Source organism: Polypterus senegalus, chromosome 13, assembly GCF_016835505.1.
Source record: "Polypterus senegalus isolate Bchr_013 chromosome 13, ASM1683550v1, whole genome shotgun sequence".
Lineage (NCBI taxonomy): Eukaryota > Metazoa > Chordata > Cladistia > Polypteriformes > Polypteridae > Polypterus > Polypterus senegalus.
Genome location: NC_053166.1, coordinates 140,028,962 through 140,055,013, shown reverse-complemented (window position 1 = coordinate 140,055,013; position 26,052 = coordinate 140,028,962). Strand labels below are relative to the sequence as shown.

At 38.4% G+C, this 26,052-nt stretch overlaps 2 protein-coding genes across 3 annotated transcripts in view; one reads left to right on the top strand and one right to left on the bottom strand.

The window, feature by feature from the left end:
• The window catches only part of nsmce1 (NSE1 homolog, SMC5-SMC6 complex component), a 37,776-nt gene extending 35,643 nt beyond the window's left edge, over window positions 1-2,133 (top strand). Inside the window, exon 9 of one of the 2 annotated variants that reach the window (XR_005636311.1) lies at window positions 2,047-2,133. The gene's annotated coding sequence lies outside the window, so the exon portion shown is untranslated. Of the gene's footprint in view, window positions 1-856; window positions 1,122-2,046 lie in introns of those variants that run through there. The other variant, XR_005636312.1, reaches the window with a different exon arrangement.
• kdm8 (lysine (K)-specific demethylase 8) lies at window positions 1,998-25,855 on the bottom strand. Its single transcript, XM_039776144.1, has 8 exons — window positions 25,636-25,855; window positions 20,838-21,329; window positions 12,483-12,655; window positions 11,299-11,431; window positions 11,143-11,190; window positions 5,774-5,923; window positions 5,474-5,566; window positions 1,998-2,233 (listed from the first exon to the last, which is right to left on the bottom strand). The coding sequence occupies exons 2-8, from the start codon at window positions 21,294-21,296 to the stop codon at window positions 2,069-2,071; spliced, it is 1,221 nt and encodes a 406-aa protein (XP_039632078.1). The 5' UTR covers window positions 21,297-21,329; window positions 25,636-25,855; the 3' UTR covers window positions 1,998-2,068.
• Window positions 25,856-26,052: the final 197 nt, after the last annotated feature.

Here is a 26,052-nt window from a genome sequence, read left to right as displayed (position 1 = left end):
AGCACTTAACTTTACCTGTTCATCCTCTTGACTCTCTATCTGACCGCTTTTCCCTTTCAGCTTCTATACTGTATTATTATAACCCCACTTATAAACCTCTCCCTTTAATTTCAGTTTAGCTCAGAGCACCCACCTTTTGACCATATTTCATAATTTAAAACGCTGCTCTTGAAATCCTAATTATCCTAGTTAAAGTTTCTTTACAGACTTTACCCTACTCCCCCCATTAGTGCTATCTGGTGGAGGGAGTCGCAGGCACTTTTCTCCACGTGTTCTGGTTGTGTCTCTCGCTTCATGTCTTTCTTCCACCCTGTTAATATTCCACTACTGCCTGAAATTCTGATCCTTTTAGAGCTGTCCATCTTTATCTCACCTCTTACCAGCAGAACTTGATCACTTTTGGCAGTACTGATGCTATACCTCTCTTGACTTTACCATGAAAATCCCCTGAGATTATAATAAATGATAATCAGGTATCTAAATTTTACAGTTTACTACATACAGAGTTATCTAAATCTCAAATTAACAAGACATCTATGAAAACTACGGTGGGCTGGTCTACGGCTGTCCATTCCTTTGAATCCTGAATGGTTGTTGCTTTGTTGATGCTTTGGTTAGTTCAGTGCTCCTGGACTCAGGACGGGATGGCGGGTCGGCAGGCTATGGTTCTGTTATAAACATTTTGTACAATTCTGTTTTAATTTACTTTATTGGAGATACCGTATTTACGCGTGTACCACGTGCACATTTTTTCCTGAAAATTAGCATTAGAAAATCAGGTGCATGTCATACACGAGGAAATGTAATTCTGTACTTTACTTCTTCTGCTTGGGCTTGCTCATGCTCATCATTGTAGTCTGGCCATTTCCTTACAACATCCTTTAAGAGGAGAGAGGCCCTTCAGGCAGGTGCAGGAGATTTTTCAGACGTCAAGAGGAAATAATGAAGAGGGCTAATAGAAGAGAGGCACAAAACCATGGAAGGATGAAACAATCTGACCATCACGTAGCTGACGGAAGATAAAGAACAGGAGTAAGCTGGCCTCAGAATTTTCTCATCCGCAACTTGATCTTGCACGGTGTCATTCTGTTTTCAAATACAATAAATGGCCCATGTGAACACTTGCTGTGTTATTTGTGATTAATACCTGTGCACAAAACTGACTCACAAAATGAGGCTTATTCCGTAATCATAGTATTAACATACCAGAAACCAGTACTCTACCAAAGGACATTCAACTGCCATTAGATTATCAATTATCTTTTACAGTATATTGATTTTAATGGCACATGCTGCTTATGAAACACCAAAGCTTTTGAGGACATGAGAGCAGTTTCTCAATCTGTGTGATTTACTATATGTTATTTACCAGCAAGTAATAACCTGCTTGGAATGCACTTCAGATCTGTGTGTTGAATATAGGGTGGTCCAGATCTAATTATGTAGATCCAGATTGTCTGAATGACTTTGATTTATGCAGAGACGATTCCAGTTCAGCATGAAGATGATTCTTCATGTCATCAGTTTGCACACTTCTCGATGTTCCGGGATTTTTTGGGTGATCTTCTATGTAATAAACTTAAGTTACAGCGTAATGAAAATTGCATAATTAGATCTGGACCACCCTATATATATACTGTAGATCAGATAAGCTGAACTTCCAACAGCGCTGAGTTTTAATTACCTAAAACCCCATTCATTCAAACTAAAAAAGAAAGAAGTGGATGACTAATAAATGCCCCAAATGACTAAAGTGATTCTCAATTATATCACCAACTTTTCAGTATTCTCTTAGTTACAAATAAAATTACTTTCAATCTGATTATTCTGACAACTTTGCTTTTTAGTAATTCTCAGTCAACAGCTTCAGGACATTATCCAAGCCTCATGTTACCGTAGTTGTGTATGTTTTTTTTTTTTTTCCTCAACAAGTTATACTTTATAAAGCTTATTTCATGTTCACTTTTCTTTGTACATAAAATGATAACACATTGCCGTAATTAAAAAGTATATTTTAATAAATAAATGCACTTGCTTATTTTACAGTCTCTATGAACTGAAAATACTGTTATGACCACCAGAAGCTGACAGAAAAACTAATATCAAGGGAGCGTACATAATGCCAGTAGCTGCGTGGGATAAACAGAACCTCCCCTGGATATAAAATGCATTCTTGAAAGGTAGCTTTTGCAAAATCAGGAAACTGGTCCAAATCAGGGTTTTCAACCTGCACCTGTAAATGCAAAAATATTAAGTGGTGATCAATACTTATAGAATCCTAGACTAAGTAAGACATACATTTCCACGTAGTGTTTCAATGTGTGCCTTATATGCCACATTTTGTATGTGTACTGAGGTAGGAAACTGGAGGCTCAAGGAGATGATCGTAAAGGGCTGCCCCGTACCTCAAACTGTAGTTCAATTAGACTACTTTCCAGTACAATGTCTTTTTACATGTGACACTCTCCAAACATTTTTCAAGGAGTGCGGTTTTCAAGAAATTTACACAAAAGTCTGAATTTTCTGTCTGCCTGTCTGTTACGGGTTTCTGTCTAGAGATATAATATATTTTTAAATGAACAGACGCAGATCACACAGCCACTTTTAAACAGCTTAGCCTTAAACAAGGAGCTGAAGTGGGGAGGAAACTAAATGTTACTTGGCAATGCCAAGCATGATTCATCTTGGCTCTTGAGCTTTGTCATATTACCTAAAGAATGTCTACATTGCCTTTGAGAATTGATCAGTTTGCACTAATAGCTTAAAAATAAAATGAGATTTGTTTTGTCTTGTTTTACATTCATTTCAATTGTTTATTACTATTTAAGAGGCTTGTCCTAACAGAGTACATTTTATGCTTATTTTTTTTTTACTGAGGCAGCTCCACTGGTGGGCCGGTTACTGAGGGTCACTGCTCTGTTGAAGCGTGTCGTGTATTCTTTAGAAAAACTCACAGCCCCCCAATCCTGCAAAAATCTGATGAGTTTAATTTAGCGTTTTTAACCTTTGACTATTATGTCTGCCCCACATTATTATTTGTTGGGTGATTTTTTTTTTGTAGTAGGATTATATTGTTGGAGCCTCTAGCATATACAAGAAGAATTATTTCATGGCTCAAGTTAAAGCTCAAATCAAGCTCAGTGTCAATTTGTATACCAGAGGCTTACTGTTAGGTTTGCTTGTTTGCTTTCACCTGCTATGACTTTTTGATGTTGTTGGATTTAAAACAAATTTTAACAGCATCTCCTGATCTGTGCCTTATACCAATTTTACCCTGAATGACTTTTTAAAGCTCATTTTTTACCAACTGTTGACTTTTTAATACAACTTGAAGGCACTGGAGACTCAGAAAAAGTTTGTTTTATTCTTATATAATTAGAAATGATTAACAATTAAAGATTTAGATGGCTATGCACTGATGTAAAAACTTTGTTCAAATTGCTTTTCATGATGCTGCTTTTTGCGTAGCTTTGAGTTTTTTTATTGCTTGCATTTCTGGCTTCTTCATAATCCTCTTTTGTGACTAATGGCAACTGCTTTTAAAATTAGAAATTGTTTTAAAAGAGCAAGGACAAGGCTTTTGTGTTTCGACTAGTAAATGGATCGTCATATTTACTTGCTAGACCATAAGGTCTCTCTCACTTTCAGAATGCTCATGATGCGCTGCCACTCTTCTGGCTGCCTCATCAGGATTAACGTCAAATGACATGTATATCAAGAATGGCCATATGTGGGACTTTGATTTCAAGGAGCCTGTGGTTTTCAATTTCAGTCCCTGTGGACCCCAAATGGCTGCAGGTGTTACTTCCACCCAGTTTCAAAATCAGTTTGTTAGTCTTACTTTTAGTTGATTTCATATTTTAGTTGTGTAGATTGTGAAAACAGTAGGAACAAAGCCCCACAGAAATAGGAGAACCATAGGACTGCACCTGGGAACCAGTTATCTAAAAGAAAGACTCCTGAAATAAAATTAAGGAGTTTAATTAAGGCTTATACTGCGATTAGTATTAGCGGCAAAAAATCAGCAACCAACATTCTGTTATTAACTTCCTTAACAACAGAAGTACTTGTGTGGACCAACCAAGGCGGGCACTGCCGCAAATACCCGACACATGCCAGGGCACAACTTCAAAGCACACAGGAATTTAACTTTTTGTTCCCCACAAGTATAACACAATCTCAAAAGCACACAGCGCAACTCAATTCTCTTCCCCACCCTCCTCTGGCTCCCAGAGTAGTGTCTGCTGGCCCTTTTTATAAGGCACCCGGAAGTAATCCAGGTGCTCGTTGTTCTACTTCCGGGTGTGGTGGAAGAGCTGCCCATAAGGGCTCAGCAGCAGCACCCCCTGGTGGCGCCCACACATCCCAACAGGGTTGTATCAAACTCCATCTCCCATGGAGCCCTGCAAGAGTCTGAGGCACCGCTGCAACCCTTGCGCTCTGCGGGAGGTAATGCTCTGGCCACGCTTCCATCCCCAGTCCTTCTAGCATGAAGGCGTCCCGACCAGGCAAGGACCCCAGCTGCATGCCACACTTGATGTTCTTGACAAAAGTACATTGCAATGCAACGTCAGTAAGCACTGCCTGTCACTCTTGTTTGTTTTTGCTAAAACAAGTACAGCACAAGGCATGACTAACAAGTATTTTAAATGAGAAGAAAAACTGCTAGTTGTAAAACAATATTCATACATCACAATTTTAGTACATTTTGCTAATAGCCTATTAATAATTGTTACTAAATGTAGTTATTGTTCTAAATTGGATCCTGTTTATTGTACTAGGGTGTTGTACCGTGTTAGCCATTATGAATGCAGAGAAAAGCAAAATGACACCTTTTATTGGCTAACTAAAAAGATTACAATAAGCAAGCTTTTGAGGCAACTCAGGCCCCTTCTTCAGGCAAAATGTAATACAGAAACTGGTTCCCTGTGTCTATATCCACACACTAGGACAAGAAGCAACATTGGTAAATCTTTAAATGAAAAATCTTAAATGTAAAAAATTAATAGGTTCATTCAGGCTAAGATTAATTTAACAAGATTATTAAAAGATATTTGTTACTTACTCTGCCCTGTTTCCTTCACTATTTCATACATGGCCCTTTTGTTTGCTCGAAAGTATAATTTCTGACTACCTTGAATTTCAAACACTACTCTTTATTCCATTCCACCCAGTATTAAGAGCCTTAGTTTTTATTATTTTTTTCTTGGAGTGTAATAGCTTACATAGTAATTTATAAGAAGCATTTATAATTTAAAAAAGGCTCTACTGCCTTTGAGTCATTTGGGATTGCCAAAGTCATACATGAAAATGTGACATTTTACTGGCGTCTTATAACATCTGACAAAATAGTTAAAGACATGGATCACGCAGGACCAACGTTCACAAGATAGGAAAGTGAAGCAAATCTGTGCAAGTCTACTTTTGAGTCAACAGTTATAAGAAAATCTGAAGTTATGGAAGACATACAGACCTGGCTGGTATTGGAAAGGAGCTGTGTCTTGTGAGGATAGAGTCTTTCTGTTTCAGCAGGCGAGTACAGGCGAATGTATTTCCTTCCAACTACCTGTTATAAAATACAATTGTGTTAAAACTGTGCTCTCTAAATGAAAGAAAATGGTAATAATGCAATTTGTATTCACCAGATTTAAATGATCTCTTTACAGTTTTCAAAGTAAAACTCAAAATGTCCGGCAAGCACAGTACATTCTTTATTCTTACATCAGCAAAAAGGTAGATGAAATAAATGTTGTTTCATTTTCTACAATCAGACCTGAGCAAGAAAGTTGTGTTGAGGATCCTGATGTATTGGTGAAATTGTTCCTGCTGGACCGATCCAGGCATTAATAGTAATTTCTTCTTCATCTCCTTTACCCAGGCAACAGTAGTCTGGAATACGAATATCCTGCTTCAGCTCTGGAACCTAAGGATTTGACATAAATAAAGGACAAGTAAAACTTGAATAACAGCAGCATTACTACACCAGACTCTTCCTAGCATTGTGACTTTGATGTAACGGAGTGGCTTAAATGCCACAATAATCCACTGAGCTATGTGGCCTTGGGCTTGTGATGGGGCTAACCTTGGCAAGCAAGTTTCTGGTGACTACAGAGAAGTGACCAGGCAAAGGGGCAAGCAAAAAAAAGGACTCTTATGATGTTTCTAGGAGAATACCAGACAGAAAAAGCCACATGGAGCAACTGGTATGTGTGGGACTAGAGAGGTTCAAGTACAGCTCCCATTAAAATGATACAAAATGTCAATAATATACACTGTACTGCCAAAAGTATTGGGACGCCTGCCTTTACACACACATGAACTTTAATGACATCCCATTCTTAATACATAGGTTTTAATATGGAGTTGGCCCAACCTTTGTAGCTATAACAGCGTCAGCTTGGCTTTCCACAAGGTTTAGGAGTGTGTTTATGGAACCTTTTGACCATTCTTCCAGGAGAGCATTTGTGAGGTCAGGCACTCATGTTGGATGAGAAGGCCTGGCTCGTTTGCAGTTTCCCTTCTAATTCTTCCCAAAGGTGTTCTGTCTGGTGTAGGTCAGGGCTGTGTGCAGGCCAGTCAAGTTCCATCACAACAAACTCGCTCATCCATTTCTTTATAGACCCTGCTTTGTGCACTGGTGCGCAGCCATGTTGGAACAGGAAGGGGTCATCACCAAACTGTTCCCACAAAGTTGGGAGCATGAAATTCTCCAAAATGGCTTGGTATGCTGAAGCATTAAGAGTTCCTTTCACTGGAACTAAGGAGCCAAGCCCAACCCCTGATAAACAACTCCACACTATAATCCCCCCTCCGCCAAACTTTACACTTGGCACAATGCAGTCAGGTAAGTACCATTCTCCTGGCATGTGCCAAACCCAGACTCATCCATCGGATTGCGTGAGTCCAGTGGCGGTGGGCTTTACACACTGCATCTGACGCTTTGTATTGCACTTGGTGATGTAAGTCTTGGATGCAGTTGCTCAGCCATGGAAGCCCATTCCATGAAGCTCTCTACGCACTGTCCTTGAGCTTTTGGAGGTCTGTAGACTGCAGAAAGTTGTCGACTTCTGCTCATTGTGTACCTCAGCATGCACTGTCCCCGCTCTGTGATTTTATGTGGCCTACTGCACAGGTGGCATCCTATCACAGTACCACACTTGAATTCACTGAGCTCCTGAGAGCGACCCATTCTGTCACAAATGTTTGTAGAAGCCGTCTGCACGCCTAGGTGCTTGAGTTTATACACCTGTGGCCATGGATGTGATTGGAACACCTGAATTCAATGATGTGGAGGGATGTCCCCATACTTTTGGGAAAATAGTGTAGTTAGATGTACTAGCTGCGGTGGGCTGGCGCTCTGCCTGGGGTTTGTTTCCTGCCTTGCACCCTGTGTTGGCTGGGATTGGCTCCAGCAGACCCCCGTGACCCTGTAGTTAGGATATAGCGGGTTGGGTAATGGATGGATGGATGGATAGATGTACTAGACCTTGAAAATAAAAGAAGCTGGCTTTGGTAGAAGAATCATTCTCTCATTTTCTGTGAAAGAGTGAAAGCTTGTACAGAATGTCATAAAACTACCAGCTAGGTATACTATAGTTAGACATCGTAATTATGGGTGGCCTCCTTCTACAGCTGCCCCGATGAAGAGGCACAAAACCACATTCCGGTACCACACAGTTGGTTGTTTGGGCCATTGGAAGTGAGGGTTACCTCAGCAAATGTGTACATTGCAGGGAAGAAAACTATTGCTGGCATTTCTAAACATGGCATACTGTAAATGCAAAAGCTGTCTTGGAGATGGTAGATCAGTTGTGCCTACTGACTCTGTAGTCCAACTAGGAAAATTCAGTTTTCTTGAACACTTGGAGGAGATCCCTTAAGAGTCTGAGCCCAAGTGATGATTTTTACTTTATTTCTGTGCAAAGCCATAGTTCAATGTTAATGGACATGATTGAGTTCCATTAATGCTAAACAGTTTCAAACTACAAATCTATGTCTTTATGTGTATTCATTATGTAATTATTATTTAGTAAACTTTGCAGTTGCATTTGCTTGTCAACTTGTTATAGGCCCTGGGCCTGCACTCAGTGAAGAGTGTCACACAGAAGTAAAGTGAACTGAATTACCTGTCCAGACCAAACAATAATTTTGAAAGTAATCTGACTTACTTATTGGACTACAAGCCAAGAGTCAAAAATTGACCATGTAGACATTCCTTATGATTTAAGGCTTTTTGCCCTGGAGAATTAAGTTAAGTGCTTCTGAACTGCCATCTAAGTCCCAGTCATATATCTGAAGCCAATGGGGCTAAAGTAGCGCTCATGGAATGCTTAATAGTTGCTTCTGTGCAGGATGAGTTCATATTTACCAACTTTAAATGCTTTCTGAGTGTCAGGGACTTGAATTCTAAACAAATTCTCATCATCAGCTCAGTAGTAGAGGCACTTGCAAGGAGGCAGAACCAAAAAACATTGGCTCGAGTTTGTTGCAAACACAAAACAAACTGGTGACCAAGTTAAAGAAGGAGAATGCAAATCAGTAAGTAAAATAGATTGATTAGAATCATAACTGTAGCAAGATGCTTCAGTTAGAAAAATATTACACTGTCAGCATCTGGCGCTCTGTCAGGAACAGAGTACAGTGGTCACAACTGTACGAGTCACTAAGGTTAGTGGACTGTGGTGGCCACGTTGTGAACCTGTACATGTATATCAAATCAAACTTTGTCTTTATGTTACAGTTATTACATACAGTGAGTGTTATATAGAGAAACAATATAAAACAAACATGTGAAAGGCAGCATATGCTGTAATAGATCAATAGAGGAACAACATAGATAAATATGAAAGGCACTATAATTCTGAGAGGCAGACGGATTGAACTTTATGGATCCCCAAAATTAAATTTACTTGCTTCTGCAACAACATAGACATTATAAACATGGTGCAACACCCTGGATTATACACACAATAATAGTATAATAATATAATTACTGCTTTTATTTGTTATCCAAACGTCACTGGAGCCTATCGCTGTAAGTATCAAGCACAATGCAGGCCATCCCATAGGGTGGACACACACACCATCAGGGCCAGTTCATTTAGTCTTTGGACTATGAGAGGAAACCCACACAGACACAGGGAGAACATGCAAGCTCCATTAAGGGAGCACATGGGATGTGAATCCAGTGTTGCCAGGCAGTAACACTACCACTGCCCTTTATTTATTATGTTTTCATTATTATTAATTTGTTACCCAAACTAATAAGCAACATGGAATCTGAATGCGCAGTAGCACCTGCCATGTAATTTTTCTATTACTTCAAAAACTATCAAAGTTAGTAAGCGCTGTTCTCAATTCTCAAGTATATTCTCACTATGTACAGCATATACTATCCCAAGCTTAATGTTTGCACACAAAAGGTACAAATAAGAAACCTAAGTTGAGTCCTTTGTTCTGCTGAAGATTAGAGTTCTGACTAAGACCAAAGCCCTTCTGGGAACCAAACACTGAATTTGCTCAGAGAATTAAAAGTTACTAAATTCAGTCACAATTTTCCTCGTGTTTTAGTATGTTAGCATCAATGTACATTTTCTTTCCAGGACAAACCCCCAAGTGAACTTATTGTAACATACCTTTTAAAATGCACAAATGTGAAGTTTTAAACAAAAAACAATGAACAGTAAACCACTAAACAAATCAAACAGTTGTAAAAATAGCAATTAAAATGGCAAGCACAGGCATAATGACAACCTGTGTAAGCCTGGTTCTAGGAAAGTAATATATGGCACACCAGTGGTCACTGTCACCAACTAGACAATATTCCTGGTAGAATCATGGCTGAAGAAAGACCTGGGGTCTCATTTATAAAACTTTGTGTGGAATCGAGCATGAAAGAGTATGTACAATAAACAAAACAGGAAAATGTGGAACTGTGTTTGTATACAATTTACCCCTTATAAATCACAGCCATCTTGCAAAATGTGTGTACGTGAACACACCTCGAATCCCACCTGTTGGCCACCCTTGAAACAGCCATATATGGACTTTGCTGATCAACCATGTTCTGTACATATGCAATCACAATGCAGAAGACCTTCATTGGCTGGTAGAGCAGCCCTCCACCTGATGAGTCGAGACCCCACCACATGCCATTGAGGAGTCCTATGCTGTGCTTTACAATTGAGTATGCAAGAGCAAGCACGGCATTATAGCGCCTCTCCTCTGTGTTCTGGGGGTCAGGGAATATGCAGCATTGGCCCTTTTTAAAAGGGATATAATCTGTACATCACATTTGAGGCTTGATACGTTTGTCGCATCAAAGCACATTATAATAATGGCTCACACGAATCATCATTTAGTTGGTTTGCATGCATTTCCCTACTTGATCAATGGTGTTTAATTATACGATTTGTTAATGCTTTGATTCTGCCATGGCAGGTAATTTTTATATCATAGATTTTTTTCCTTCCAAGGATATCATCCAAATAATAGTTTGACGCAGATGAGTAATTCTCAGTCCTTCATTTTTGTTTTCTCAGTTTCCTTCCAAACATTTTATTAAAGCAAATCATGATGAATGCCACAGTTGTAAATGGAAACAAGTTACACGGAGCAAACTCCTGGCTGCTTTATCATTTGCATGATTGCTAACAGTGAATGCAGTTATTTAAAATAAGCAATCGGGGGATTCTTAACAAGCGATACAACTAAAGTGAAGCATAAAAATACTACTTAAACAATAAGTGGTTCAACAGCAAAAACTGACTACTCATTAAGAAACTGAGTTGGAACAAAAACCTGCAGCCACTAGAGCCCCCCAGGACTAGCTGTGCACACCCCTGCTCAGTACTAGCCATTGCGGAACTGTTAAACACCCATAAGTGAAAATTAAGAAATGTCTACAGTCATCGGTCTGTTGCCATGACTTTCATATCGTGGTCTGGGTTCACAGACAACAAAGGACACAAAACAAGCCTGCCCTGGAAGTACCGGTTATGTTGAACGGCACCACTTTGCATTGCGTATTCTTGCACTTGGAGTGTTCTAAGCTAAAAATCCCAAGATGTTTTGCTAAGTGCTCTGCTTGAAAACGCTGATATGTACAGAGACATTTTTAGGTGGAGAAAATAAACTTCCTACCTGGTCAAAAAGTTGATGCTGGGCAAGGTATCCTACGCCATACTTTTCCTAAGTAATGCAAATAAAATAAAGCAAAAAGGCTATTTTTTTGGCTTTACAAATCTTAACACTTAAGATCTACAGTGACCAAGTTTAAAATGTGAAACTCATACTAACCTGGTTGATGATGTGCTTATCAATGAAATTGTTTACCGTCATAAGCGTTTGAGACCAGTCTTCATCTGTGTATCGCTGGCCAAGTTCAACAGGCACAGTTCGACATCCAGCCACTTCTCTGAGGTATTTAATGCTGGAGAAACACGTCATAGGGCAAGGAAGTAAAGTTTTATTATTTGGATGAAAGAGATCCTCGTGTCAGTAACAATCTTCTCCTCATAAACTGAAACAGCGGTACACAGACCAAGATTCTATTAATAATTAGATACAATGGTGGCCCAACTGACTTACAGACCCAGTGTACTGGATTTGAGTCCCATGCCCTGACATTGTCCGTATGGAATTTGCGCATTCTCTCCATAGCTGTGTGGGTTTACCACTGGGTGCTCCAGTTTCCCTTCCACATTACCAGAGCTATGGGTGTGAGGGTAACTGGTGATTTCGAACTGCACCACTGTGAGTGTGCCCTGTCCATGGCAGGTGCATGTCTTGTTCCCAGTGCTAGTAGAATCGTCTCTGGGAATTGGGTTAACAGGGTTTGAGAAAGTTATTATTAGTTACATTTTGAGAGAATTTTCTGCTAATGTTTTATTTGATGAGCCACACTAAAGGAGCTTTGTTTCACATGGGGAGCAAAGTGCAATTATTTTATTTGCAAGTTGTGTACCATCTGTAATAGAGGCATATTGATATTCCATCAGACAATGCAAAGAAAAATGATTATATTTGCTATTTATGGCATGTACATTATTTCTTTTAGGTGAGCAATTAAATGGCTCAGTAAGTCCTTTGTTATTTTCAAAATGTCACACGGCGAGACACTGCCTACCAAATAAAACAACTTCTTTAATGCTTTGGTACCTCGGTGCATGTTCCTTTTTGCAAAAAAAAAAGGTTACAAGATGCCAGTTATGCAACATAAAACTATTTTATGTCTAGATATTCTGTGTAAGGAGTGTCACTACAAGTAGTAAAGAGACATTAATACAATAGAAACCTGTGTATTGATTCCAAACACAAAGACTAAAAGATCATGGACATTTGTAGTCATACTTTTGTACTATTTTCATGCTTTGGGCAGCACTGCACAAGTCACTTGGGAGAAGTGCATTGTGTAATTTAGCTCAAAAATGAATCAACTGCAGGTGCCAAGCGGTGGGCAGGTTTCTTTTTGAAATGTTTACCTCCATTGATGCTCCTTGAAGGCTGGCCAGTGCTCTATAATCCCTTCTATTATAATGGGCTGCTCTGGAATCAAGATTTGTTTTCTGAAATGCTCCATTGATGGCTTGTGAATTTTCAAAACCTCAACTTCTGGTCTGATGTCTGGCAGCAACCAGCATTCAGTCTTCTGCTTCTATAAAAAGTAAAACATAAAACTGCTTCTTTAGACATATTTATTGCCTCTCCCTTTTTGACACCGACCCAAAACTCTAAATAGGGTTAAGCAGGTTTGAGAATGCTGTTTTTGATACCTACACATCATTTAGGCTGTGGTATGTTTTTATCTGTACATCTCGCAATTTAATGCACCCGTTCAGCTTTGTTCATTAGTGTAGTATATTGGCAGGATAACACCAAGATAAAATCTCCAGCCAGGAAACAGAGATCTGGAGTGGAGTGAGACTACAATGCAGTCTGTTACACCTCCATAACACTAGATATGTTTTAGTATGAAAACTGAAATATTTTAAAACTTAAAACAGAAAAAAAGTCAGGTTATTTAGCCAAAGTTCATCTATCCACTTTTTAACACAGAGAGTTGGAGCATCAATTGTAAGGTAGGAGTCGGCCTTGGGTGGGATGCCAGATAACACACAACCACACTCACCATTACAAGGCCAAATTAGAGTCACCAACAGAGTCTGCAAGATATCCAGTGGATATGTGATGGTTACAGTCCAAATCAACTTATTAATACAAAGATTGAATCCTACAAGAGAAAATCTATTAAATCTACTATGTAGGAGCAGGTTAACAAAAAGCACAAAATAAGACTTTAAATCTAAGCAAACTATGGTGTTGCACATGCTATGTAAAAATCAAATAGACGCCAAAATCATAGTATAACAGAAAAATATAAATGAGTAACAGTAAAGTGACAAATAATGCAGTCAACCTACAATCTACTATGTTAAGTGGTAACTTATTCCAAAGATCTTTACATTCAGTGTGGAAAACTACTTTGTAACTTTAGCATGTAGTGAGAAGTCAAGCAGAATGACATCTTTTATTGGCTAACTAAAAAGATTACAATATGCAAGCGTTCGAGGCAACTCAGGCCCCTTCTTCAGGAAAAAGATGTAAAGAACCCCTTGTGATTACCATCACCAGCTTGCATGAAGAAGGGGCCTGAGTTGCCTCGAAAGCTTGCATATTGTACTCTTTTTAGTTAGCCAATAAAAGATGTCATTTTGCTTGACTTCTCACTACATTCATAATGGCTAACATGGTACAACATCCTAGTACTACCAACTTTAGAATGAAATGTACCCATAATGAATGTCCATCTGTGCCTCCATGCTCTTTTGAAACACTCGTTTCCAGGTTTAAATAAAAGGTTTCTATTTGTCACCAACACTTTTCTACATAAACGCCAGCCAAAATACACAAATTCAAAATACTTTCCTTCCACCTCCAGTAGATAGTTGCCCACGACCTCTGGACTCTGTCTCAATAAAGTGAGGCTGCAGCTATGCTTTTGAATTAGACCTGGGGAACTGCTTTTGGTGTCACGCCCAACTCGTCTGGAAAACACCAGGACAGTCCTATGGCAGATCCCCCTTGCAGGAACCAAAGACCGTGATGAACAATGCCACCTTTCGTGTGGGGGACTGAACTGCTCCCAGCACGGTCGTTCACCAAGTTCATCCATTATGGCCTCCTGGCTGGGCAACAAATCATCCTCTGTCCCAGACTGGATGCCTGATCTTCCTCTATGGCACCTACACAAAAATTAAGGGTGTCCTAGAGATACTAATTAGGTGAACACAATAAGGCTCCCTCCGATTGTATATATAAAAAGCATATATTCCTGTATATTTATATACAATCTCTCATACTCTTTTCTTACAATTCTTGAGAGTACTGGTTTATACTGAGGTAAAAGTAAGATTAATAGTTTAAGAAATGACTTTGAATCATCCAGTTGAGCAAAGAGAAACATCAATCTACTTGCCAAACAGAAGACCTTATTGTACACACTGGGTCTTAATCCTCCTCCTACAGGCTGTGTGAAACCAGCTAAAGAAAGACTGTATTTATTTGGGCAATTTCATGACAGACTTTACATGCGTTTACTTCTTTACAATAAAATGCTACACATGAGGTCTGCAGCAGAAAAAGAAGTTTTAAAAAAGAATAAAAAATGTAACTGAATGATACATCAACTGGTGACTGTATATTGGCCTAGTGTGGATTTGCCCTGCAATAGATCATTGGTTCTCCTTCCAAGGTGGGCGTCTGCCTTGTGCCAAATATTGATGGGGTTGGCACTGGCGCTTTGCAACTCATAAAAGGGTTAGAAAATGGATACAGCAGATGAGCAGCCTGAAGACTACTGATGATTTCTTATGAAAAGTAATGGACAGTAGTGAAATAATGTGATAATAATTACTTAATAAGTTTATGCTGTTAAAGCTAACTTTATTGTCATCTCAACCATATACAACTATACAGATAGACGAAATTGCTCGGGGTCCACAGTGTAACAACATGAAGTCCAAATAATAAATTAAAAATAGAATTTAAATTAAAATTTAAAATTAAAACACAAACAAGACAAAACATTGTGCAAAGACAAGACAAAGAAGTAGTAATTTTACTCTCTCATATTCAAATATGACAAAGAAAATGTATTTGTGGACTTTAATACCCGGTGTTTAAACATTTAACACATTTGAAATATGGTTGGGGATGCAAAGTGATATTTCACATGGTGCTTTACATAAAAGCCAGTGGAAAATAAGAAGTTTGTTAAGTTAGTATCTGCAACCAGCAATGGAAAGAAAGGAAAAGCAGGGAGGTAAAAAAAAAAAAAGAATGAGAAAATTGTATTAACTTGCTTTCAGCGGGTTAGAAAATGGATGGATGGATGGATGGATGCTTATAGCAATACAAGGTCACAGACAGTAAAACATGAATGTTATTAAATGTCTTCTGAAAACGAATTAATGATCATATATATTAACAAATATGTCACAATTTTGTGCCTGCATGTAGAGTGTATAGTAAATGAACCCTCCAAAACTTTAATAATGAGGAACAATGCAATAGGCTGTGTGATTAATATGCAATGACCCGTTCTGAGTAAAGAGAACATGAGAATTCTAAGAAGTCCACAAGGTGTCTGCCACAGTGAATAATTATGAGAAGGTCTCAATGAGTGCTGTCCTAAAACACTAGCAGTATTTAAAATCTGGGGAGGGGACTTCCAGTATTTACCATAAGTGAGCAACATATGTATGATACTTTAGTATATGTGGCCCACCCTGTGTTTTTATAGGTGATGTCTCATGTTTTCTAGAATATCAAATTACGCCAAATTTTAATTATAATTCAAAATAGTTGTGTGGAACTGAAAATATTAAGAAAACATGAGACAAAAGGTTTGAGCCCTTTAAGCCCAGGTAGTTATTAAATGTGGACTTATGATATATTTGCCATATTATTTGATTTGTCATGCCAATTCATGTTGTCTTTTTCATTTACATCCTAAACTGAAATAAATGAGAATAACCTAAATGCTCTATAAGAATTAAATTCCTGAGTAATTGCGATAATTATTTTTTATCATACTACAATTTTTTATTGGCTGTAAAATGACTATTTCTCTAAAGCTTATGCTTAATTGCACAAGGCCTTAATAAGTTCAAGAGCACCAGATGCTAAATAACATTAAAAAATACATGTCTTTGTACCACAGTGAGGCTGTCATAAATGTCAGTTCTGCTTTTTATTTCATGCATGTAACATTAGTTTTATCACACTTCCAGGCGAAGCTCAATAGAACAGCTATTACTCATAAACATGAGATCTGATCTTCAACAAAGTCACAATAATAGACAAACATTTTCCTACATCTGTATTAGAGTAGGATGTAATGAAGAGCCATTGCTGCAATATTTGTAACCTTAATGTGGAGTCTTCTTCCACATCACACCTCTTTTGACTTTCATTGCTGTATTCTCTCCATCGCTCAGATTTCACTTATGTTCATTAACAGTTTAGCCTCTACTTCGTTTAGCCGTCAAAGTACAATTTCTGTATCGGGAAAATTAGCATGTCTCCAGGACTGTGTGAGAAGCATGTCTGCAATGCTAAATGCAAAATAACTGAATGTGTATTAGTTGTAGTAGTAGTTGTAGTATGCTGCCTGGTGTAGGAGCATAAGTGGCACCTGAAGTAAAAACACGTACATAAAGATAATTCCCAGGGGTGATTTACATTGTACTTCCACGGGACAGAACTTGAGCAAGATGAAGGGTTAAAGCAAATACCACCCTTCCACGATATTTAGATGTGGAGAAGCATAACCACATCGTGTACGTGCAGTGACAAGCTATATAACGCAAGACAATGAATCTCAAATGGGTTTTGGAGAAGTGGAACATCTTAATAGGTAGGTTCAAAATTAATACTAACAGTCGCGTGAGGCAAACACTGTAAAATGTTTCCTCTTTTAAAAGTTAGATACCCATGGTAAAATTTCCAGTTCAGGCCGAGCTTGATAAATTTCAAACAACTTTTTTATACAGAAGTTGAATTAAAAGAAACCTCTACATATGGTATTCAGTGAAGCAAGATGACAGCTGCAGTAAAAAAGGGTGAGGAAACAGAAACCGATTTAGCTTTGCTTAATCAGGTAAAGGGGAAAAAAAAAAGGAAATGAAATTTTGAACCAAGCGCAGTCCCTGGTTTACATTCTTATCAGGTTTGTTGGTCAGAATGGGAGATGTAGTAGATCATTCATTACTAGGTGAACCAAATGTCATCCTTTTTTGACCTTCACAGCTGATCGTTTTCAACCTGCCATAGTTATACACATTAATTACCTCCATCAAACACTATTTCTTTGCAATTTTGTAAAAATGCATATTTTTTAAAACTCTGCTAATATTAATAGGTGTGATACCTTTTTACAAATTTAATACTTCTGGCAGAGAGAATATTTATGACAATTTTTAATCCTTTTTTCTCTTTTGGCACCAAATAAGTCACTCACCATGTATCACCATTGGCATGCTTTTCTACATTATCAGCATGCCTTTTAAAATCTTGCAGTTGGCAATGATCCTTGACAACTTCTCTAACACACTCACTTATTTGCTATGGAGGATAGGGTTTTTTGTTTTACTTCATTTTGGGCTTGTTTTCATTGATGGCAATATGTAATAAAACAAAATACCACTCCTAAATGAGTAAGTAAAAAGAAAATCAGAAATGTGACTTAAAACATAACCTTCAAAACCATCAACACCACCCAGAATCACAGTCATTTCCCACTCTTGCTCCCTGGGGACACCATTTAAGCTTTCCCATAGAATGAGAACAACAGATTCAGAAAACACTTTCACAATTTCCCTGCCACGGTCTTTGCTAATTTTTACGCTTAAAAGGTTATAGGTTTAAAAACAATTATTGAAGGAAACTCTTCACAGATTATTATAAATGAAGATGAAAATTAATTGAGGGTAAAGAGATGTTTCTATTCCAAAAACTTCTGAGGATAATAATAGTTCATTTATTTTTTGTTAAATGTGAACTTTTCATTGTGGTAGGATTGTGAAATGAAGCAAACAATAGGTAAAACTAGCACTTTAGTTCAAGTAAAGGAATCAAGAAAGTGGTATAATAAGAAAACCAACAGCCCAGGGGTTGGGCAATCTAACTTTTTTTTTAAGACATACAGTACACTTATTTCTGCGATACATTTAATACATAGTACTTGCTCCATTTACCAAACACCTAAAGCTAAAATTAAATAAAATGAAGCAAATTTCTGCGCAAACATTACAGTGCCTGTAAAAAGTATTCACCTCCTTGGAAAGTATCACATTTTATGGTTACACAATATTTAATTATAATGAATTTAGTTAGGCTTATTTTGACATTAATAACAGAAAGAAGGCACTTTAATGTCAAAGAGAAAACTGATCTCAGCAATGTGGTATGAATTAATTACATCTACACAACACAAAATAATGGATTGTATCCAAATATTTAAGTCAGTATTTAACAGATGCACCTTTGGTAGCCATCACAGCCTCAGGTCTGTATACACAGGTCTCCGTGTCAGAGTTGCACATCTGTGCACAGCCATTTCTCCCCCATTTTTCTTTGCAGAACTGTCAGGTTACATGTGGCTTATGTGTGAACAGTCTTTTTCAGGCTTTCAATTGGACTGAGATCTGGACTCTGACTTTTTGTTGTTTTTAAGCCATCAAAGTGCACCTTTGTTTTTCTGCTTGAAGTTGTTGTCTTTCTACAAAGCCATTTTTCTCCCAAGGGGCAGGTTTCTTGCAGACTGAACTATGCTGTATTTTGCTGCATTCATTTTCCTTTCCATTCTTGCAAGTTTTCCAGCACCTGCTGCATAGAAGCATTTCCACAGCATGATGCTGCCATCACCATGTTTCACTGCGAGTGGTGTGTTTTTGATAAGGTATTTAGTATAATGACCATAAAGCTCAATTTTGGTGTCGTCAGACCTTCTTCCAGCTGACTTCAATGTCTGCTATGTATCTTCCATCAAACTCTAGCCTAGGTTTTTTTTTTTTTTTAAACAGTGGTTTTCTCTTTACCACTCTCCCATAAACCTGCGATTGGTGCAGCACCCAGGCAACGGTTATATTCTGTACAGTCTCTACAATCTCTGTACTTTGTAACTCCTTCAGTGTTATCATGGGTCTCCTGGTTGCCTTGTTTGCTAATCTTCTTGCATGATCAGTCAGGTTTTGTGGATGGCCAGCTCTAGGCAGATTTCCAGCCACGCCATACTCTTTCAATTTCATAATAATGTTTTTAACTAGACTCCACAGGATACTCAGTGACATGGATACTTTCATCCTTTGACTTGTGCTTTTCAACCACCTTTTCACAGAGTTGCTTAAAGTATTCTTTTTTTTTTTTATCTTTGTGATGTAGGTCAGGCCGCCATCCTGTCTCAGCACAAGCTGGACCTTCCAGATTCAGGTGCATTTATAAAATCACTTGAAAGGCCAGACAGGTGATCTCCGTTGAACTAATTCTGTGACTTCTAAAACCAATTGGCTGCACTAGTGATGCTTTAGGTGTGTCACATTAAAGGGGGTGAATACTTACATAATCAAGTATTGCGTGTTTTATATGTCTAATTAATTTAGACCACTTTTGCAGAGATCTGTTTTCACTTTGATATTAAAAAGTCTTTCTGTTCATCATTGTCAAAAAACCCTAACTAAAATTCAATATTACATAACAATAAATTGTGAAAAAACTTCCATGGGAATAACTACTTTTCCTAGGCACTGTAAGAAGAAGTTGCCATATATAAATTCCTGTGAGGTATCTAGTAGCAGTGGAACCTCTCGGAAGATCAAAATCCTCATCTTATTCTTACATATATTCCATTTTTTGTGGTCAACACTAACCTATCCCAGTAGAAACCACTCTTTTGAAAAACAGCTCATGAGTATTCTATAAACCTGGCGTGTCCAAACTCTGATCCTGGGGAAAAGGCCACAATGGCTGCAGCTTTTCATTCTAATATTTTTCTTATTTAGTGACCAGTTTTAGCTACTAATCAACTTCTTTCTGAATTTTAATGGATTGCTATTTCTTTGTTTCTTTTTTCCCTTAACTAGCAGCCATACAATAATGAAACGCAAAACAAGCCAACACCCGACCAGCTAACCAGGGTCCATCGTACAGTATTAGAAAAAAAGAAAGGTGAAGTTCTCAGAAATGTTGATCTGTCCAGGTCCACAAAACATTTTGAGTGGTGGTCTTACAAAAAAGAAAATGATCACTTTTAGAAACGTCTGGTGTAGCAGAATGGGGGCACCAGCAAGCCATGGAATTGAATAACAGGTTTAATGACCAACAAGAATCAGCTTCCAGTTAAGAAACTGGTTGAAGTGAAATTGGTTGAAGTTTGAGGCCACGACTTAGCTGGTCATCTGTTGGCTCACTTCACATCTCATTTTTGTTTGGCTGCCATTTAAGGAAAAAAAAGAAGCAATTCAGAGGACAGAGTCTTGAAAAACACAGCAATTAAAATGAAGGAAAATGAAGTCTATTAAGAGCAGAAATCTGTCATCGATTAAGAAAGTCACAGGAAGAAAAACCTGCAGCCACCATAGCACTCAAGGATTGGAGATGGACACCTCAGCTATACACAATCTGCTAACAGATGAGGCAAAACTGGAAAATTAGGTAGAATAGAAAAGCAGAATAGGAACAAAAAAGCAAGGTACAGACATTGGTTGTTTCGTGGATATGCTATAAGATTCAGATGTCTGTAACCTTCAAAAGATAAGACAAACTAAATTTTTTTTTACCTTTATGTTAAAAGATTCTTCTTTTTCTTCTTCTGTTGATCTTTTTATAGCAGCCTTTTCATTCACCAATACTTTCACAACTCTTCCTAGAATGTTATCCATTATGCTTGCTCCCATCAATAAACCCATATCACAGATCTTTAGAGCTTCATACACATTTCCTGGTGCTTCTGTCTGGCAGAGTGAAGCTGCCTTATACAAGCAGCCAAAAGAATAAACTCGTCTCCATTCCTTGTCCACGTCTCTCCAGGTACCAGTGTTCAGCTTTTCCCAAGAGTAATCAAGAATGGCTTCACTGGTCTGCAAACACTCGGTTGTTTTCTCATCGCTGTACAGTAGCTGCTTGGCTTTGTTCAGGAGGAAGATGACACTTTGGTCAACTTTTTCATTGAAGTCCAGTACAAACTCCACTTCAGTGGATGGCAGGGTTCTTCTTACTTTTTCCCATAAACTGGACATTTTATTTTACTGTGAAGGAAGATTCCGTTTGGCCTGCATAATAATATAAGAATATCAGTAACAACATTTTAAGTACACTGAAATGTTCCAAGGTTTTCATATTTTGCATTGTTCAACTAACAAAAACAAAAATGTTAAAAACTTCTTTCTGTTTATGGCCTGTGGGCATGTGGGACTGTTAAAAAAAAAAAAGCTAACTGAGGCCATAACTGGCAAACATGTCAAATGCACCACGTACAAATATGGGTGGGGGGACTCCATCTTTATTTTGCCAAACGTTTTCACAAGTCTTTAGAGAAGTAAAAGAAAAATATTTGATCACGTAAATTATCCAAAAGAGAAAAGAAAGCCTAGCAACAAAACAGAACAACAAATTGTGTAAGCCATTATGGTCATCTGTTGGCTCACTCATTTCTCACATGGCTCACATCTCATTTGTGTTTGGCTACCATTTCGGGGGGGAAAAAGGGTGTTTTGAGAGTTTATTTAGTGAAAAATAAATAAAATAAAAATAAATAAATAATAATAAAAAAAAAATACTTATGGTTTATAAAGCCTTAAATAATCTCGCTCCATCTTATATATCGGAATGCCTTACACATTATATTCCAAATCGTAACCTTAGATCTTCAAATGAGTGTCTCCTTATAATTCCAAAAGCTAAACTTAAAAGAAGTGGTGAGGCGGCCTTCTGCTGTTATGCACCTAAAATCTGGAATAGCCTGCCAATAGGAATTCGCCAGGCTGATACAGTAGAGCACTTTAAAACACTGCTGAAAACACATTACTTTAACATGGCCTTTTTATAACTTCACTTTAACTTAATCCTGATACTCTGTATGTTCAATTCTTCATAATAACTATTCACAGTGGCTCCAAAATCCATACTGACCCCTACTCTCTTCTGTTTATTTTTCCGGTTTCTTTGTGGTGGCGGCCTGCGCCACCACCACCTACTCAAAGCATCATGATGCACCAACATTGATGGACTGAAAGCCAGAAGTCTACATGACCATCATCATCAGGTCCTTCCATGAAAACCCTAAATACAAAGAGGACTGTTTCACTTATGTTAGGTAGATTGCCCAGAGGGGACTGGGCGGTCTCGTGGTCTGGAACCCCTACAGATTTTATTTTTTTTCTCCAGCCTTTTTTTTTTTTTTATTGTGACACTTTTTTAAAAGATGAAAAGGGAAACATTCTGTTTGTGTAAGTATTCAATCACCATGACAGCTTTAAGTGATTTTGGGGAAGTCTGTTCCAGCCCTGCACACTGTTGGGAGTGATCTCGGCCCAATTCTCCAGGAAGACCTGCTGCAAGTGTTTACCGTGAGTTGGATGACACTTGGCCACTACAATTTTTAAATAGCGCCAGGATTTTCAGTAGGCTATTGTAGGACATTTATTTTTTGTCAATGATACACCCTAAGCTTACTCTGATGTAGTAGGCATCACTGCCTTGCTGAATGATGTACGTTTGCATTCAGTTCTATTTTTTTTTAGCAGACTCAACAAGGTTCTCCTACAGTAATTACTCACCATCCATTCTTCTTTGTATTTTATGCATAATGCTAGCACAACCATAGGTTTTTTGTAAGGTTTGAGCAGTGTTGCATTTGCACAACACATATCTCCTTGAGCTTTGGCCAAAAAGTTTTATCTTATGCTCTGTTGATGACAAAATCTTTAGCCACACTGCAACTAGATAACTCTAATGCTTTTTGGCAAACTCCAGATGATATGGTTTCACACAGCTCTTTGGGAGTAGTGGCTTCTGTTCTACTAGACTCCCTTACTGGCCTGTGTCATTGAAACGGCTGGTTGCGACGCCTTTACTGTGGTCACAGCCAATGAATGCTTCAAGGTGATTTTTGGCCTCACTGTGGCTTCACCCACAAGTTGTCTCCTTGTCTGCATAGAGAGTTTTGAGGGACAATCTTTTAGACACAGTGTCTGGGTTATCTGACATAGCTCCAAATGCGACAAAACTGAATCAACAGAGCCTACTGGAAAATCCAAACACTTGGATATTGTTTTGTACCTTTTTGCTAATTTATGCTTCTCTTTTACATCTTTTCACTGCATATTGTACTCGTTTAGCTGTTATGTGCCAAAAAAAAATATATACTGCAAGTTTTATTATCTCTAATGTCACTGAATGCCCTTTAGTGTTCATTTTGAGGACTATCACAAACACAATTTACAAAGTACAAATTCTTGTGTATTGTTTGTGTTAATGAAAAATGATCAACTCTGCAAATCACTAAAACATAATTATTGGTCGGTGCATCACCAAATTATACTTAGCACGGTGACTGGCAATACATGCCTTAACATCACATCCTGTGTAATGCCTACCAGTTTCCTCTTTCGCAGAATTGCATTCTTGCCAAACTGAGATCCAAAAAGTATACCAGATGTAACCTGAGAAAGGGGCTATAGACTGCCCCCCTGTGTCGTTCTGCCCTTTCTGTCATTGATACCAGAGAAGTGGCTTTAGTTCGGGGGTCTCCAGGTTTTCATTCTAACCTTTTTATTTAATTGGTAACTAGTAGTCACTACCACCTGGCACATGTAATGAAGTGATTGCTCTTACGATGAATAGTACAAGCCATATGAAACATTGAGGGTTCAGCCTGTTACCTTACCAACAAGCCATTCACCATGCACAGTATTGCCATGTCTACCAAATCTACTGTGCCTTAAATTAAATTAATCACTGGTTGAACCAGTTCATAAGACATGCATGCCATGTGCCAACCACATCCTGGCATCATAAATAACTTGTTCAATAATAGACTGTTTTGTTCAGACTAGGCACCCTTATTGAAATATGAATGTAGTCAATCGCTCCGATTACGCTAGGAGAACCAGACACTGCTGAAAATTGCTTTTTTATATTTTGTATGTGCAACCAGACCACATGAAAACTTGGCGTAGTGCCTCGCCGGTCGGTTAATGGCTTCCAGCACAGCAGGCATGATGGACTGAACCTTGGCCAATTCACTGAGAAGTGACAAGTACCTGATATACAACGAAGAAAAACCAAAAATGTTCATCAGTATAAATACATTGCATTGGTCCTCTTAAAAGGGGTATAAATAAGAGTCTGTACATCATATTCATTGTTTTTGAGGTCACTTCAATGCACATTATAACTGCTCAGTAATATGAATCATGTGTGCGTGTCGTCGTTTGGCTGGTTCCCTAGGGAGTCATCATTTCCCAGTTTCTTTGAAATATTGCGTAAGCAAAGGTCAGAGTTGTCATAAATATACTCAAATTCTCCTGTCATGATATCATGTATAAATCCCGACATTTTGCGTGGGAAATGGTGTAAGCTCAGTTCAAGCCTCTTTTTGTGCGTGTTCAATCAAGCCTTATATCAAGAGTTAGATTCACCTGCTTTAGACACTTCATTTCGCTCAAGATTCTGTCAGACACTTCCCTGGTTTGAAACCACTGTCTTTTTGGAAAGGCCTTAGCAAGTTTTAGATGATAATCAGAAGCAACAATTCTGACTTGTATCTGGTTTCATGTGTCAACTACTGGAGTTGCCACACTTGTCGATATGTTGAACGAGTCTTCTCATCTGAATGTGGTGAAGACAAAGCAGACACACAGGGTGCCTCGCAGACTGGTAGCAAAAGAGGTCATCAGATAACAAGGCTTCGAAAGGCAAAAAAATCGGTCATCAACGACATTAAAGAAGGGCGGTGTTACGATACTGTGAGAAACTGGAAAAATACAGACAGGAAGATCAAGATGATGTTGTTGATTCAAATGAGGCCAGGTCCTGCTAAATGTTCTGCTCCTAAGCTTGAATGAGCCATTTACTGCTTATTGGGTATGCGGTTCCGGTTTTCTGACGCTTAGATGTATGTGGCGGACGTGTACTGATGTTATACTTAATCAGAACCCCCGTGTACACCTTATTAAACATGCCAATGATTCTCCGGTTACCTGGTTAAGGTGACAACACTGAACATAAGTACACCAGCAAGTGTTTCAGGAACAAACACATCCACCGCGTCTCTGCACAGCATTACAAGGGTCGATTTATTAGAATGACACGAAGTGTCCATTAACTATATCGATGTTGTCTGGTGAGTTTGCACCTGCTGGACTATCAAAGATTTGGCAAAGAGGTTTTCCTTACAGCTGTCAAATATTTTTTTAACAATACTTCTGTATTTGTCAACATGCTGTTAACTATTAAGCAGTATTAAGTAGTGCTGAAAAACAAATAAATGGTATACCGCAGTTATGGCGATTACAGTAATTCAAAGGTATGCCCATACCGGCTCTCCGTTAAGTACCTGCTAAATTCGCAGCTTACCTTCATTTGAAAACACACTTCTTTAACGTAAGCATTTTATCACTTTTATCATAACGTATGAAGCACAGTTATATTAAACTGGTAAAGGTAAAACAAAAATAATAAATACTACATAGAAGCGCAGTTACAAACATTTGACTACAACTACTAAGATGTGAAAAGAAAAGAGCCAGGACTCCAAAGTTACATCAGTGTTCTCTAAATAAGAGTCCGACAGGAAACAAGCGCCGATCTGTGCTTCCAGTGCCGTCCTGCACGGTCCTACCAGGAGCTACCATAGAGCGTGTAATAAACTCTCCTCATGTTGTTAAGGACGGAACTCCCCTGATTAATACGAGTTTTGGTGCGTACGGCATATATTTGCATTTCTGTTTATTTAGTCAGTGGTGCTGCACACCCTCACAGAACCAAAGTCCT

Bases quoted from the DNA above. Each gene is read 5' to 3' on its own strand.
- kdm8 (XM_039776144.1), bottom strand. From the start codon at position 21,296: ATGTCCAGTTTATGGGAAAAAGTAAGAAGAACCCTGCCATCCACTGAA. The intron at 11,432-12,482 runs GTAAACATTTCA...GTGTTTCTCCAG, and splicing joins TTCAAGGAGCATCAATGGAG to CATTAAATACCTCAGAGAAG. The intron at 2,234-5,473 runs GTCTGTATGTCT...TTGCATTTACAG, and splicing joins TCCTTTCCAATACCAGCCAG to GTGCAGGTTGAAAACCCTGA.